General features: G+C 41.2%; 1 protein-coding gene across 1 annotated transcript in view; it reads left to right on the forward strand.

Annotated features, from left to right (window-relative positions):
* The window catches only part of LOC106581524 (SR-related and CTD-associated factor 4), a 50,891-nt gene extending 34,867 nt beyond the window's left edge, over positions 1–16,024 (forward strand). Inside the window, exons 13-14 of the mRNA XM_014163627.2 lie at positions 14,245–14,374; positions 14,612–16,024. Of these exons, the coding sequence (XP_014019102.2) occupies positions 14,245–14,374; positions 14,612–15,240 (759 nt within the window). The 3' untranslated portion in view covers positions 15,241–16,024. The remainder of the gene's footprint in view (positions 1–14,244; positions 14,375–14,611) is intronic.
* Positions 16,025–16,611: the final 587 nt, after the last annotated feature.

A 16,611-nucleotide genomic window follows, 5' to 3' on the forward strand; every position in this document is an offset into this window, starting at 1 on the left:
TATGAAATTGCTTATTCCAGTACTTATAAGCACCCATTAAGAAAATGACTAAAAACAATTAAATCCCTGTGGATTGACGAGGAATTTAAAAATTGTATGTTTGAGAGGGATGAGGTTAAAGGAATGGCAAATAAGTCTGCCTGCATAACCGATTGGCAAACATACTGCACATTGAGAAATCATGTGACTAAACTGAATAAAAATAATTAACTACACTATGAAACAAAGATTAATGACAAAGAATGATAGTAAAAAGCTTTGGAGCAACTTAAATTACATTTTGGGGCGAAAGGGAAAACTTGGCTCCATCATTCATTGGCTCATTCATCAAAAAGCACACTGATATGGCCAACTACTTAATTACTTTTTCATTGGCAAGATAAGAAAACTTAGGCATGACATGCCAGCAACAAACGCTGACACTACACATCCAAGTATATCGGACCAAATTATGAAAGACAAGAATTGTAATTCCATAAAGTCAGTGTGGAAGAAGTGAAAAACGTATAGTTGTCTATCAACAATGACAAGCCACCAGGGTCTGACAATCTGGATGGAAAATGACTGAGGATAATAGCAGACGATATTGCCACTCCTATTTGCCACATCTTCAATTTAAGCCGACTAGAGAGCGTGTTGCCCTCAGGCCTGGAGGGAAGCAAAAGTCATTCAGCTACCAAAGAATAGTAAAGCCCCCTTTACTGGCTCAAATAGCCAACCAATCAGCTTGTTACCAACCCTTCGTAAACTTTTGGGGAAAAATGGTGTTTGACCGGATACAATGCTCTTTCACAGTAAACAAATTGACAAACTTTCAGCATGCTTCTAGGGAAGGACATTCAACAAGCACAACTCTTATACTGATGACTGATGATTGGCTGAGAGAAATTGATGGTAAAACGATTGTGGTGGCTGTTTTTTTTCTTCAGTGCGGCTTTTGACATTTTCTATCATCATCGTCTGCTGCTGGAAAAACAGACCACAGAGGGTGTTCTTTGATGGAAGCCTCTCTAACATAGTCCAGGTAGAATCAGGAATTCCCCCAGGGCAGCTGTCTAGGCCCATTTTACTTTTTTTCAATCTTTATTAATGACATGCCACTGGCTTTGAGTAAAGTGCGTCTATGTATGCAGATGACTCGACACTATACACATCAGCTACCACAGCAACTGAAATGACTGCAACACTAAACAAAGAGTTGCACTTAGTTTCAGAGTGGGTGGCGAGGAATAAGTTAGTCCTAAATATTTAAACTAAAAGCATTGTACTTCACTAAACCCTAATTCTCCACTAAATATTGTAATAAATCATGTTGAAATTGAGCAAGTTGAGGTGACTAAACTACTTGGAGTAACCCTGTATTGTAAACTGTGATGGTCAAAACGTAGATACAACAGTAGCTCAGATTGGGAGAAGTCTGTCCATAATAAAGCCCTGCTCAACCTTCTTAACAGCACTATCAACAAGGCAGGTCCTACAGGCCCTAGTTTTGTCGCACCTGGACTACTATTTCAGTCCTGTGGTCAAGTGCCAAAAAAAGGAACTTAGGAAAATTGCAATTGGCTCAGAACAGGGCAGGCATAGCTGGCCCTTGGATGTACACGGAGAGCTAACATTAATAATATGCATGTCAATCTCTCCTGGCTCAAAGTGGAGGAGAGATTGACTTCATCACTACTTCTATTTATGAGAGATGTTGAATGCATAGGGCTGTCTGTTTGAAGTACTGGCGTGCAGCTCAGATACCCATACATAACCCACAAGACATGCCATCTATTCACAGTCCCCAAGTCCAGAACAGACTATGGGAGGTGCACAGTACTACATAGAGCCATGAATACATGGAACTCTATTCCACATCAAGTAACTGATGCAAGCAGTAGAATCAGATTTATAAAAATACATCTTATAGAACAACGGGGACTGTGAAGACACACAAACAGACACATGCACACACACACGATAGCATACACACTATACACACACGTACACATGGATTTTGTACTGTAGATATGTGGTGAGCAGGGCAGTTAACGTGGAAGACGTGGATGTCGATTATGGCAGCCCCCCGCACCTCTGATTCAGAGGCGTTGGTTTAAATGTGGAAGACACATTTTCAGTTGAATGCATTGTTGTACACCTGACTAGGTATCCCCCTTTCCCTTTAAATCAAATCAAATGTATTTACATAGCCCTTCTTAGATCAGCTGATGTCACAAAGTGCTGTACAGAAACCCAGCCTAAAACCACAAACAGCAAACAATGCAGGTGTAGAAGCACGGTGGCTAGGAAAAACTCCCTAGAAAGGCCGAAACCTAGAGAGGAACCAGGCTTTAGTGGTGGAGTAGGGGCCTGAAGGCACACGGTGTATTGTGAAATCTGTGAATGTATTGTAATGTTTAAAAATGTTTATAAACTGCCTTAATTCTGCCGGTCCCCAGGAAGAGGAGCTGGCAACAGCTAATGGGGATCCATTATAAATACCAATTCTCCTTTTGTAGCAACCAATAATGTGTATAAACCCTGGATGACTGACAGCTGGTGCTGTATTGATGTCACCATGCAGCCATCAGGTACTCCATTGTTAAAAAAAAATATAGATATTATTTGGAAGCTATAGAAATAATGTAATGTCTACATTGACACATCTATTCTAATTACAGCAAAAGTAATTTAAAAACATGTCATTTTGACCTTTTTAATAAATGTTAATTGAAATACTGTGGAATTCCATTAATTCCTAGCATGGAGGACCACTCCATAGAGAACGATAGAGAGCTCTAGTGACCAAAAGGTTGTTTATCATGTGCAGTGCCATTGAGGGCTTCCGCCATTTTAATGTAGTACACTGGGTGAGATTTCATTGGCTGATCCTTCCAACCAGTCATGTCCAACTGGGTCATCAGGAGGGATCACCCAATCGCGAAGAAGAAAATTGACTACTTCAAAATGGAGATTGCCTCAATGGCGCGACCTATGCCGTCATGACACAGAAAGAATAGATCAGTCCTCTATCTATCTCTATGGACTGCTGCTACTGGTGGCTTCAAAGCCTCTCACTGGCCAATACATAGCATCAGCAATCCAGGGTTTATATAAATTATTGGTAGCAACGGGGATGTAAATTACACATGCCACTTACTACACGTCTAGTGAGGTGGCGTGACATCAGGAAAAAAGGAAGCAATTTAGTCTCGTCTACTTTTGTTTCCTGCAAATACTTTTTTTTTTAACTCTTAGTTTGTAGGTCTACTCTTCTAATGAAGTAAACAACAGTTCCTTTGAAGTAGTGGTACTTTCACTTGACTACAGAGTTGCAATACTCTACCCAGCCCTGCTAAGCAGTTGTCTTTATTAAAGGAGGGGAAATTAAAGTGCCGATCTGTGATTGCTACATCTATATTAATGATATATATATATAAAATATATATATATATATATATACCCATTGATTCTTGACAAATATGAACTTAGAAATGCCTGAGGAGCTTTAGTTCAACTGTCCAACCCCATCAGAACACAAAATAAGCAGTACGTGTGTTTTACTCCGTTGTTTGTAAACAATCTAATTGCTAACTAACACTATAGTTTCGAAACATGGTTAAAACCTATCATTTTGGTCTCATGGATGTCAGTCCTTTCATCCATAGTCCCTTCTATGAATTTGAGAGTGCTATACATTTCTCCAGCCCCATCCCTAAGCTGTTTACCTTAAAAAAGGTCACCTTGTTATTGTTTGATTTGCAGATTGCCCCTTTTTTTAATGTTTTTATTTGTTTGGCTTTGAACTGCTTAATACTGTCAATGTACTTGCAGCTCATGTGCAGTCCCTCTAAGCTTTCGTATCTGTTGTTGATGAAATTAATTGCCCCAATTTTAAATCCGAGGACATACAAGTTATGTGGATGCAATGAAACTAAAGGTAGGTTACTGGTAGTGTGGTACAAGCCAGTAATATTTTTCTTTACAGTTTCCCTTCAATAATATGGTCAATACGTGGCAACGGTTACATTAAACATATAGACAAGCGATAGAAAACTGAAGAGAACTCCAAACAAGTTCCGTAAGTAAAAGGGATAATTATGCCTTTTTTTTTTTTTTTAAATGTATATGTATGAATCTCATTTGTTTATTAATCATTCTTAATTGATAGAAATACACATTTTGTTTGAATTTGTGATCGAACAAGGTATCCTTTTCTTCAAAGAAAAGGGGGATGATTGAGGGATGTTAACAATATCTGAAGGTATCACAAAACCTCTGAATCGGAGCCCAGTACAATAGTGTTTTTCAACCGGTTCCCGTGGACCCACAGGACTGCATATTTCTGTTCCCGTCCAGCATGACCTCAGTTGCTTCAATAAGCCCTTGATTAGTTGATTCAGGTGTGTGTGTGTGTGTTAGACCAATCACTTTTGGCTCAGACATTTTTTTTCTTTCTTTTAAACTCACACAGCCTACTATGAAACATAATTACCGACGCCAGCGGTAACCGTACCCATAGCTACCTTTTCTTTTGAACTGTATCCTACAGACGTACAACGTTAACATGTTGACCATATATGGCGTACTACAGGTAACAACTGCTTCTACGTAATATAAGTGGTCCTGTGTGGCTCCCACAGTCGATAGAACATGTTGATTGCATCTTCAGGGTTGTGGGTTTGATTCCCGCTGGAGCCACCGATATGAAAACTTATACTTGCATTTAATGTAAGGCGCTTTGGATAAAAGCATCTGCTAATTGGCAATTTGGCATATCATATTATAAAAACACCATATCAAATAAGATATTATACAAACTCTCAATTTGATGTTTTGGAGAGAGGGAAAAATATCCATGATCATTGCTTAGTCCACACCTGAGTACATCTGTCAATGTATGGTCAGAGCCGTTTCCATCCTTCCAGCAGGGCTCCACACCTGCTCATTTTTGTCCTTGCCTTTTAACTAAGGGCTGATTTCTACCTGGGAAACCAGTACCCTTTTCACACTGTCGTACATGCTGGAACTAAACCGCTGGCACCGAACTGCTGGCACCGATACTCAGGCCAGCTGAGTACAACTTGGCTCGGTTCAGCTTGGCGGTGTGAGAATCCCTCAGGTGTGGACACTCCAACCAATCGGTAACATTCATAGATCAAGTAGGTGCCAGGGAGAACCGTAACTCGAGGAGATGAGTTCATTCAACACCCCTGCACTACAGTGATCACAAAAGGACATGAGCTGAGGGTCTGTTATCATCATTATGGAACTGCAGCACAACCTAGTCAACAAAGCCTGTTGATGGGAGAATTACAACTGAAACAGTGAAGACCTATTCTCTCTGGTCATGTCGTCTGGTCATCCTGTGGCGCTTGCCAGACGGTCACAAATACCTTGTATCTATCTGCATGTCACTGCAGTCTTAATCAAATCAAATGTATTTATATAGCCCTTCTTACATCAGCTGATGTCTCAAAGTGCTGTACAGAAACCCAGCCTAAAACCCCAAATAGCAAGCAATGCAGGTGTAGAAGCACGGTGGCTAGGAAAAACTCCCTAGAAAAGCCAAAACCTAGAGAGGAACCAGGCTATGAAGGGTGGCCAGTCCTCTTCTGGCTGTGCCGGGTGGAGATTATAACAGAACATGGCCAAAATCGTCTTCCGTCAGTGTCTATACAGAATATTTCTCATTGCTTATATCAGTGCACTGACACCACTGGGTAACTGTAGCTCATTTGACTCTCTGAATCACGTCCTTAAATACTAGACATGTTCACTACCCCAACTGGAAGATGAGTGTGTTTCTGTCAGTAGCGATAGCATGGCAATAAAAATAATATGTTTCCCACTGATTCTTTAAACTCACAATTAATGTAAATTGAAATGATACTGGAGTGTTTTGTTTCAATGTTAATCAGGTGATTAGTATAAACTGACGTATGGTCAGGATATTATCTATTGCCCGTCAGTAACTGGCACCTAAAACACTGAGGATTTGAGTTCTGACGTCAGTAACAGCTGGGTTTGCTTCCCTGTTCACTGCAGTGGAGGCTGGTGAGAGGAAGACGGGCTCATTGTAATGGCTGGAATTAATAAAACGGAGTGTTTGAGACGGTTCCATTTATTCCATCCTAGCCATTACAATGAGCCTGTCCTCCTACAGCTCCTCCCACCAGCCTCCACTGACTCCCTGGTATTAATATGTGATGGCATCCAAAACATGTGGGCTGTATACAATACAACAATTTTTTTTGTCCATTTGTTACACCAGAAAGTGGTATTCTGCCCCCCCCAGACAACACACAAACACACGTGTCAGCCACAGTACCGTGTCCCAGGAGCTATTTTGGGGCTTAAGAGCCTTGCCAAAGGGCACTGCGTTAGGAGAGTCTGTCAAGGATATGACACCAACAGCCCTCCAGATGCCAGTTCAGTCACCACAGCATCATCCCACTGGGCACACCACGTCATTTCAATGTGGAAATGTGGGTAATATTTGGTTGAGATGTTGATCAATGAGATTCAACCTTTTATTCACCCACTTAAAAAAGACAGCCAGAAGTTAATTTATTTTTTATTTATTGAATATTCGAAACATACTCGCAGTGAAGCCGCTCATTAACTACATCATACCAGTCATCCAAAAGGTTCCCAATTCAGAGCGACACAAAGACAGCCAGAAGTTTGTTGAAATCCCAATATTTTTTTTTTTTACTATGCTTTTGAATCTCGCTTGGGCAGCTTCTGCGCCCACATTTTTTCCCCCAATGGGTTTTATAGTAAAGACATAGATTTAAAAAAAAAATATATATATATATTACCTTTTAATGTGCCATGACGTTTTCATCAGATTGTCAAACAAATCACTTCAAAAATTAGGTTACCTTCGTACGTTCATCCCAAATAATTCCAGCATCCCAGCACTGCTCTGTTCTGTGTGTGTGTATATATATTATTCTCTGTTCACGAGAACCCTTGACGATGTGAGTCCTGAGGCCTCTTCTGCCTAATGGTAAGTACACCACAGCCTGCGTGTAGACTGAAGTTAATCAAGCAGCTGACCAAATCCCTTCTGGGTTAACAGAGATTACTGTGCTTTCAACTATTTATACTGAACAATAATATAAACACAACTTCTAATGTGTTGGTCCCATTTATCATGAACTGAAATAAAAGTTTAGAAATTTTCCATATGCACAAAATGCTTTATTTCTCTCATTTTGCGCACAAATTTGTTTTACATCCCTGTTAGTGAGCATTTCTCCTTTGTCAAGATAATCCATCCACCTGACAGGTGTGGCATATCAAGAAGCTGATTAAACAGCATGATCATTACACAGGTGCACCTTGTGCTGGGGACAAAAGACAACTCTAAAATGTGCAGTTTTGTCATGCAACACAATGTCTCAGGTTTTGAGGGAGCATGCAACTGGCATGCTGACTGCAGGAATGTCAACAAGAGCTGTTGCCAGATAATTTAATGTTTACATTTTCTACCATAAGTTGCCTCCAATGTCGTTTTAGAGAATTTGGCAGTACGTCCAACCGGCCTCACAACCGCAGACCACGTGAAGCCACTCTAGCTCAGGACCTCCACATCCGGCTACTTCATCTGCGGGATTGTCTGAGACCAGCCACCTGGACAGCTGTTGAAACTGTGGGGTTTGCACAACCAAAGAATTTCTGCACAAACTGTCAGAAACTGTCTTGGGGAAACTCCTCTGCGTGATCATCGTCCTCACCAGGGTCTTGACCTGACTGCAGTGGGCAAATACTCACCTTCGATGTCCACTGGCCAAGTGTGCTCTTCGTGGATGAATCCCGGTTTCAACTGTACCGAGCAGATGGCAGATGGCAGACAGTGTATGGTGTTGTGTGGGCGAGCAGTTTGTTGATGTCAATGTTGTGAACAGAGTGCCCCATGGTGGGGTTATGGTATGGGCAGGCATAAGCTACGGATAATGAATACAAATGGCATTTTATCGATTAGCAATTTGAATGCACAGAGATACTGTAACGAGATCCTGAGGCCCATTGTCGTGCCATTCATCCGCCACCATCACCTCATGTTTCAGCATGATAATGCACAGCCTCATGTCGCAAGGATCTTTACACAATTCCTGGAAGCTGAAAATGTCCCAGTTATTCTATGGGCAAAATACTCACCAGACATGTCACCCATTGAGCATGTTTGGGATGCTCTGGATCGACGTGTACTACAGCACGTTCCAGTTCCCCCCCCGATATCCGGCAACCTCGCACAGCCACTGAAGAAGAGTGGGACAACATTCCACAGGACACAATCAACAGCCTGATCAACTCTACGTGAAGGAGATGTGTCGCGCTGCATGAGGTAAATGGTGGTCACACCAGATACTGACTGGTTTTCTGATCCACGCCCCCTACTTTTAAAGGTCTTTGACCAACAGATGCATATCTGTATTCCCAGTCGTGAAATCCATAGATTAGGACCTAATGAATTTATTTCAATAGAGTGATTTCCTTATATGAAGTGTAACTCAGTACAATCTTTGAAATTGTTGCATGTTGCGTTTTATATTTTTGTTCAGTGTAAAAGCACAACCAAATTCCAACTAGGAAAAACAATGTCAGATTTTTTGGTGAAATTGTCATGTAAATGTATTATCACTGCACAACAAAGTTCAAATGGAAATACAATGTCAGATATTTTGTAGTTAAACAACAGATCAATGTGTTATCTCTGTGCTTCATCTAATAGCAGAACCAAATAACCTGGATTGTAGTTGAGAATGTGTACTTTAAAGTACATGGTGCAAAGTGATCAACGCTGTTCAATATTCTACACAGATTATTACAGCAATTGTGAAGATCTCCACCGACCTATCTTGAAACATGCTCGTTTTCTATGACTACATAAGAAGACATTTATAGTTACAATAACCTCAGTCGCCATGGATGTGGTTTTTTTTTTAAGGTTGAATAAATACTGTTACATTAGTTTGTTAGAACCTTAGCCTAAAGTTATCTACTATATTTGGTTGACAAAGCAACCAAATATTAACATTTTAAAGGAGAAGTGTCTTCGGTGCCACTAACTTTATGAATTAATAATTTATTATGTTGAATTCACATCTCCATCTCAACCAAAAATCAAAGTAAAAGAATTGGACTAAATCAAATCTTTATTTAAAGTGCTTTTAAAAAGGTGAACAATGCAGAAATCGCTCTCTGCCATTTCCTGTTTGCTAAAATTAGAATAGTTTGCCTAATTTCAGTTTAAATGACAAAACAAGCAAGTATAGTGTAGAGAATCATTGTACCATCTAAACCGCTGTGAAATATATTTTCCATAATCAAACCTATTGTATTTTCAGCTGTTTAAAGCTGGTGTACAAAAACCGAAAGTAAAAGATGCAAAAAAATAATAATAATTTAAAAAAAACGTAAGAACGGGAAACACAGAAATAGAGCACATACTGTAGATATATATAGAACATATCGCTTCTTAGACTTGCTTTCAATGAGATTCACAGATCTATAACTGATTTTCGCCGGCTCACCCAAAAAGTTACATACTGCAGCTTTAAAGTATGATTTGATTTGATTTATTCCTATTCTTTAACTCAGATTTTTTTTGGTTGAGATGTAGACGTGAATACAACATATCAATTATTAATTTGTAAATAAACTGTAATTAAATCCAGACTAAGTCAGTAGTACAGATGGAACTATCCAAGCAGAAGATACATCTCCTTCAAATGTTGATATTTGGTTGCGTTGACAAACAAACACAAAATATCCATTGTGTCTATAAATGTATAATTTCTATGTTGGATTCACGTCTCCATCTCAACCAAAAATCTAAGTTGTAGAATGTGACAAAATCAAATCAAACTTTAAATGCACTTTAAATTATGTTTTTGATTTAGTCTTATTCTTTAACTACATTTTTGGTTTAGATGCAGACGTAAATCTAAAATATGAATTATTATCTGGTAGATTCAATAAGAAATCAACCAGACTTTGAAACCCTAGGCATATGTATTGTCTATTTTTAGTTGAACCCTGGGTTGAATTGAAACAATAGCTGTTGATGACTTTGCAAATGTGACATAGGCCTAAATAGTATCATTGATGATATTATATTATGTATTGGTTGAAGCTCAATGTTAAATTCAAATCTCCCCATCATCATATGTAAGCCAATAGGACACCAATGTCGATGAAAAATGTGCAAATCAAACTTGATTGGAGGTACACATCACACTCCCCGCTTCTCATCATGAGCCGTCCAGCAGTTACCGAGAACCACATACCGGATATTTTAAACAGGTTCATTAGCAATTGAGTTTTCAGAGTATTTTCTGAGTTTACCTAGCTTAAATTCTAGACGTCAGATTAAAACGAGACTATAGCGTCCATAAAGTGACCATTGGACTTAAATGTCGTTCTGACTAAGTTGGTAGGTGCAACAGTTTTTATAAGATGTATCAATTTATTGCTCTCACGTCCTCATTTCTCTTGATTTAAGAACCAACGATGTGCTACCTTTTTGTAGCATTTCTGACATATTTTCAGCTGAACCTTAGAGTTTTAAAAACAGGACCAGCACTTGATAGATGCGGATTTTGCGCAGCAAACAAGTAGCAGGCTAGCAGTTGTAGCTAGACGGCTAACACCAGTCGGATGAGAAGCAAGTTACAAGCAAAGGAAGCTAGCTAGCTAGGTATATTTTTGCTATGGAAGGTTTTTCATATGGCTGATGTCATCTGTGTAAACTAAATCAGAGCACAAACAAATAAGCAAGCGAATGTCCTTGGCTGCTATTATAGCCAGTTAGCTAGCCAACTAGACAGTAGTAGTTACAAGCCAATGAGTCTGCGCCATAGCTTTATAGATCATCCACCACAAATCAATGTTGACAATATATCCTAGCTAGCTACATTCTTGTAATAAGCATAGCTAGCTAGCTAGCTAAGTAAAGTTCATCGTCCACACCAAACATTGGGAAACTGCCATGCTGCTAACTTATAATACAGGCAATGGGCATTGCTCATCTAGCTACTCCGGTATGATACAGTCAAACTGGGTAGATAGCTACGTGTGCAGCTAGATGTGAGTTTCAGCACAAACACTGCTAGTTAGCCTACAAGTGCTCAGCATATGTGGGAACTCCAAGACTGTTGGAAAAGCATTCCAGGTGAAGCTGGTTGAGAGAATGCCAAGAGTGTAAAAAGCTGTCATCAAGGCAAAGGGTGGCCACTTTGAAGAATCTCATATAAAATATATTTAGATTTTTTTAACATTCTTTTGGTTACTACATGATTCCATATCTGTTATTTCATAGTTTTTATGTCTTCATTATTATTCTACAATGTAGAAAATAGTAAAAATAAAGAAAAACCTTTGAATGAGTACATTTACATTTAAGTCATTGAGCAGACGCTCTTATCCAGAGCGACTTACAAATTGGTGGATTCACCTTATGATATCCAGTGGAACAACCACTTTACAATAGTGCATCTAAATCTTTTAAGGGGGGGGGGGGGGTTAGAAGGATTACTTTATCCTATCCTAGGTATTCCTTAAAGAGGTGGGGTTTCAGGTGTCTCCGGAAGGTGGTGATGTCCAAACTTTTGACTGGTACTGTATATATACACTATATATAAAAAAGTATGTGGACACCCCTTCAAATGAGTGGATTTGGCTATTTCAGCCAAACCCGTTGCAAACAGGTGTATAAAAATCGAGCACACAGCCATGCAATCTCCATAGGGAAAAAATATTGGCGGTATAATGGCCGTACTGAAGAGCTCAGTGACTTTCAACGTGGCACCGTCATATTCTGAGTTTATGTCAATAAGGAATGGAGACAGGCTATATAGACCTCTATATATGAGTGACTGAGGCAAACACACCTGTTATGTTGGGCACCTACAGACAACAAAACATGCTATGAAATACACAGCGTACAAAATATTAGGAACACCGTGCTCTTTCCATGACATAGACTGACCAGGTGAAAGCTATGATCCCTTATTGATGTCACTTGATAAATCCACTTCAAATCAGTGTAGATGAAGGTGAGGATGACAGGTTAAAGAAGGATTTTTTAAGCCTTGAGACATGGATTGTGAATGTGTGCCATTCAGACGGTGAATGGACAAGACAAAATATTGAAGTTCCTTTGAACGGGGTATGGTAGTAGGTACCAGGCGCACCGGTTTGAGTGTGTCAAGAACTGCAACGCTGCTGGGTTTTTCACACTCAACAGTTTCCTGTGTGTAACAAGAATGGTTCACCACCCAAAGGACATCCAGCCAACTTGACACAACTGTGGGAAACATTGGAGTCAACATTGGCCAGCATCCCTGCGGAACGCTTTCGACACCTTGTAGAGTCCATGACCTGATGAATTGAGACTGTTCTGAGGACAATGTTCTTGAGCTGCAACCCAATATTAGGAAAGTGTTTATGTTTTATACACTCAGTGTATATTTAAGCAATAAAGCACGAGGGGGTTTGGTATATTGCCAATATACCACGGCTAAGGATGTTCTTAGGCACAACGCCAATATACCACAAACCCCCGAGGTGCCTTATTGCTATTATAAACTGGTTACCAACGTAATTAGAGCAGTAAAAATACATGTTTTGTCATACCCGTGGTATACGGTCTGATATACCACGACTGTCAGCCAATCAGCATTCAGGGGTCGAACCACCCAGTTTATAAATGCTAAAAAATGAAGTTTGAGGAAATGCAGGCACCACATTACAACACAGCTCAATGTAACCTTAATTTATCTAGGCAAGTAAGTTAACAAAGTCTTATTTTCAATGACGGCCTACTGGGGAACAGTGGGGGCAGAACGACAGATTTTTACCTTGTCAGCTCAACGATTCGATCCAGCAACCTTTCGGTTATTAGCCCAACGCTCTAACCACTAGGCTACCTGCCTCTAACCACTAGGCTACCTGCCTCTAACCACTAGGCTACCTGCCTCTAACCACTAGGCTACCAGCCTCTAACCACTAGGCTACCTGCCTCTAACCACTAGGCTACCTGCCTCTAACCACTAGGCTACCCTGCCTCTAACCACTAGGCCACCTGCCTCTAACCACTAGGCTACCCTGCCTCTAACCACTAGGCTACCTGCCTCTAACCACTAGGCTACCTGCTTCTAACCACTAGGCTACCAGCCGCCCCAATCAAGCATGATGTTCTTTTAAGTATAACAGCAAAGCTTTCATATAATAATAAAAAAAGCTTGAAAAGGTAGTGGAATGGAATTAGTGTGGTGTACAAGTACTTTAACGTGTATGCGGTACAAATCACAGTATCGTGGAAGCCCCCTTCTATAAGAGTATGAATTAGCTGATTCCTTGGCCGTGTGTTATGGCGTCATTTTAAGAGCATTCCTTGGCCCTGTGTTATTGTGTCATTTTAAGAGCATTCCTTGGCCGTGTGTTATGGCGTCATTTTAAGAGCATTCCTTGGCCCTGTGTTATTGTGTCATTTTAAGAGCATTCCTTGGCCGTGTGTTATGGCGTCATTTTAAGAGCATTCCTTGGCCCTGTGTTATTGTGTCATTTTAAGAGCATTCCTTGGCCCTGTGTTATGGCGTCATTTTAAGAGCATTCCTTGGCCCTGTGTTATTGCGTCATTTTAAGAGCATTCCTTGGCCCTGTGTTATTGCGTCATTTTAAGAGCATTCCTTGGCCCTGTGTTATTGCGTCATTTTAAGAGCATTCCTTGGCCCTGTGTTATTGCGTCATTTTAAGAGCATTCCTTGGCCCTGTGTTATTGTGTCATTTTAAGAGCATTCCTTGGCCCTGTGTTATTGTGTCATTTTAAGAGCATTCCTTGGCCCTGTGTTATTGCGTCATTTTAAGAGCATTCCTTGGCCCTGTGTTATTGTGTCATTTTAAGAGCATTCCTTGGCCCTGTGTTATTGTGTCATTTTAAGAGCATTCCTTGGCCCTGTGTTATTGCGTCATTTTAAGAGCATTCCTTGGCCCTGTGTTATTGACAATGATGGTACAGGTGTTCAAGCCTTATTGCTTAATTATGTGCATTGTGCAACATGTTGGGGTGTACTGTGTAACATTTATAATGTTTGTGATGCACTCCACATGCACGGAGTGAACAAAACATTAAGAACACCTTCCTAATATTGAAATATTGGAAGTGCCCTCCCTTGCCCTCAGAACAGTTGAAACAGAGAAAGTTGATCTAGTCTTAACAGTGATATTCTTGTGTTTCTGTGTCTCCAGGTGCCTCCAGTCCAGCCAGTAGGGTCTATGGGTGGTCCCCCTGGATTCCCTGGCCCTCCCCCCTCTCTCACCCCCGGTGGACCCCCTCCCTTCCTGCCCGCTGGTTTCAACCCCACACAGATGCCTCCAGGTAACACTTGGTGCAACAGTATGGAACTGAACCAAGTGAACAACTAGAGGATCACAAACAAACATTCTCTCCCCCTCCCCTCGGATTGTCATTGTAGAATTATAACATATTTGTTTTGATATATACAAGAGGTTCAAACTAACCTTTTTAGAATCAAGAACATGTTTGAAGATAAGTTGTTAGTCATTTGTTTGTTTTGAACTTTTCTAACGTTTTATGTCTCTGCTCTGTCTGCAGGTTTCCCTCCACCAGTGGTAGGAGGGCCAAGGAGCACCATCGATGACTCAGGGTCTAAAGACAAGGTTGGAGGGAGTGGTGTCCTCTCTGGCCCCTCAGACGCTCCAGACAGCCAGCTGGGAGCTCCAGGGCCAGGGGCCGTGATGAGTCCTCCAGGCCCAGCAGTGTTACTGGGTCCCAGGCTGGCCATGCTGACCATGCAGCCTCGTCCAGGACTACCACCCCCTCAACTCCAGCCCCCCTTCCCCCCTCACCTCCCTCCCCCTAACATGCCCCCAATGATGATGGGCTCCCGGGGTCCCAACCCCATGTTCCCCCCCAAGGGGGGCCCTCCAGGTGGGTTCAGGATGCCCATGGGCCACCAGTCCATGGAGGACTTTCCTCACGGACCCCCGAGACATCCCTTCCAGCCCGGACCCCCCGGGGAAGAAGGTGGTAACTGGGAAGGCGGGAGACACTTCCGGGGCGAGAGGCCAGGGTTTGGGGGACATGACAGGGATTGGGGTCGGTTTGGGGAGCAGGCGAGAGGGTTTCCGAGAGGAGGAAGAGGAGGGGGAAATGGTTGGTCCAGAGGTGGGCCTGAGGGGAGGGACCGTTTCATGAACCGACAGGATAGATTTGAACGGTGATGACAGGGCCAGAGGGGGGGGTGGAGCTGGAGAGACTGGGATCAACATCCAGGGTCCTGTAGGGAGAAAACCTTTTGGAACAGGAATGAACGATCTGAACTCGTCCAATAAAAACACAAGAGTTTAGTTTTTCAACAGTGCGTGTAACTGAACATAACCCAGATTATCTGCCCTCAAGAGAACCACTTGGACACTGGGCACATTTGAGTCAGACACAAACATTGTAATGTACAGCCTGTCCCTGAACAATTTCTCTACCGTTCCAAAGACATTAAGACTAACACAAAGAAACATTATGGTCCGGTTACGCAGACACAGAATAGACCTAGTCCGTGAATAAAAAGCATGTTCAATGGAGGATCTCTGTTAGAATGACTTCTTAGTCCAGGACTAGGTTTAATCTGTGCCTGGGAAAACAACTCTATGAGAATATCACAGTTTAAACCAACGGCAGTCTAATTTTGCAGTCAGTTCATGTGAATAACTTTGTCCTATTTTGAGCTGGTATATTCTGACAGAAAACGACAGATAAGAATACTGCTTGGTATATATTGTATGTGCTGATGGTCAATATCTTGTTTTGTATATTTTGAGTGAATGTTTTGTTAATTCTCAAGTAAGTCTGTCACTAGGCCAGTTAGAAAAACAAACTGGATTTGTTGTCAGTTTTACGGTTGCATCTGAAAACACCGTGATCTTTGTATTGCTTCAGAACACGAAACTATTTTGCTTCAGAATTTCTATCATTAGCTGTTTTGTTTTTAGTAAACTATTTTTGTACTAAGCAAGTGTGTCTTTTTTTATAAATTCTTCCTGGGAGGCAAATTTTAAATGCAATGGTTTTTTTCACTCACTGACACAAGGGAAACTGTTGGCAGTTCCATTGTCTACCACTAGAGGGCAATGTAGCACTTTTTACCTGGGATAGTAGCCAGGGTCTCACTTTTACATGTTAATCAAATCAAACTTTATTTGCCACATGCGCCGAATACAACTAGTGTAGACCTTTCCATGAAATGCTTACTTACAAGCCCTTAACCAACAGTGCAGTTCAAGAAGAAAATATTTACCAAGTAGACTAAAATAAAAAGTAATAATAAAAAGTAACACAATAAGAACAACGAGGCTTTATACAGGAGGCACCGGTACCGAGTCAGTGTGCAGGGGAACAGGCTAGTTGAGGTAGTCTGTACATGTAGGTGGGGGCGAAGTGACTATGCATAGGTAACAAACAACCAGCGAGTAGCATCAGTGTACAGAGGGTTGGGTGAGGAGGTCAATGTAAATTGTCCAGTGGCGATTTTTATGAATTGTTCAGCAGTCTTATGGCTTGGGGGTAGAAGCTGTTGAGGAGTCTTTTGGTCCTAGACT

The sequence above is a fragment of the Salmo salar genome, chromosome ssa20, assembly GCF_905237065.1.
Source record: "Salmo salar chromosome ssa20, Ssal_v3.1, whole genome shotgun sequence".
NCBI classification, from domain to species: domain Eukaryota; kingdom Metazoa; phylum Chordata; class Actinopteri; order Salmoniformes; family Salmonidae; genus Salmo; species Salmo salar.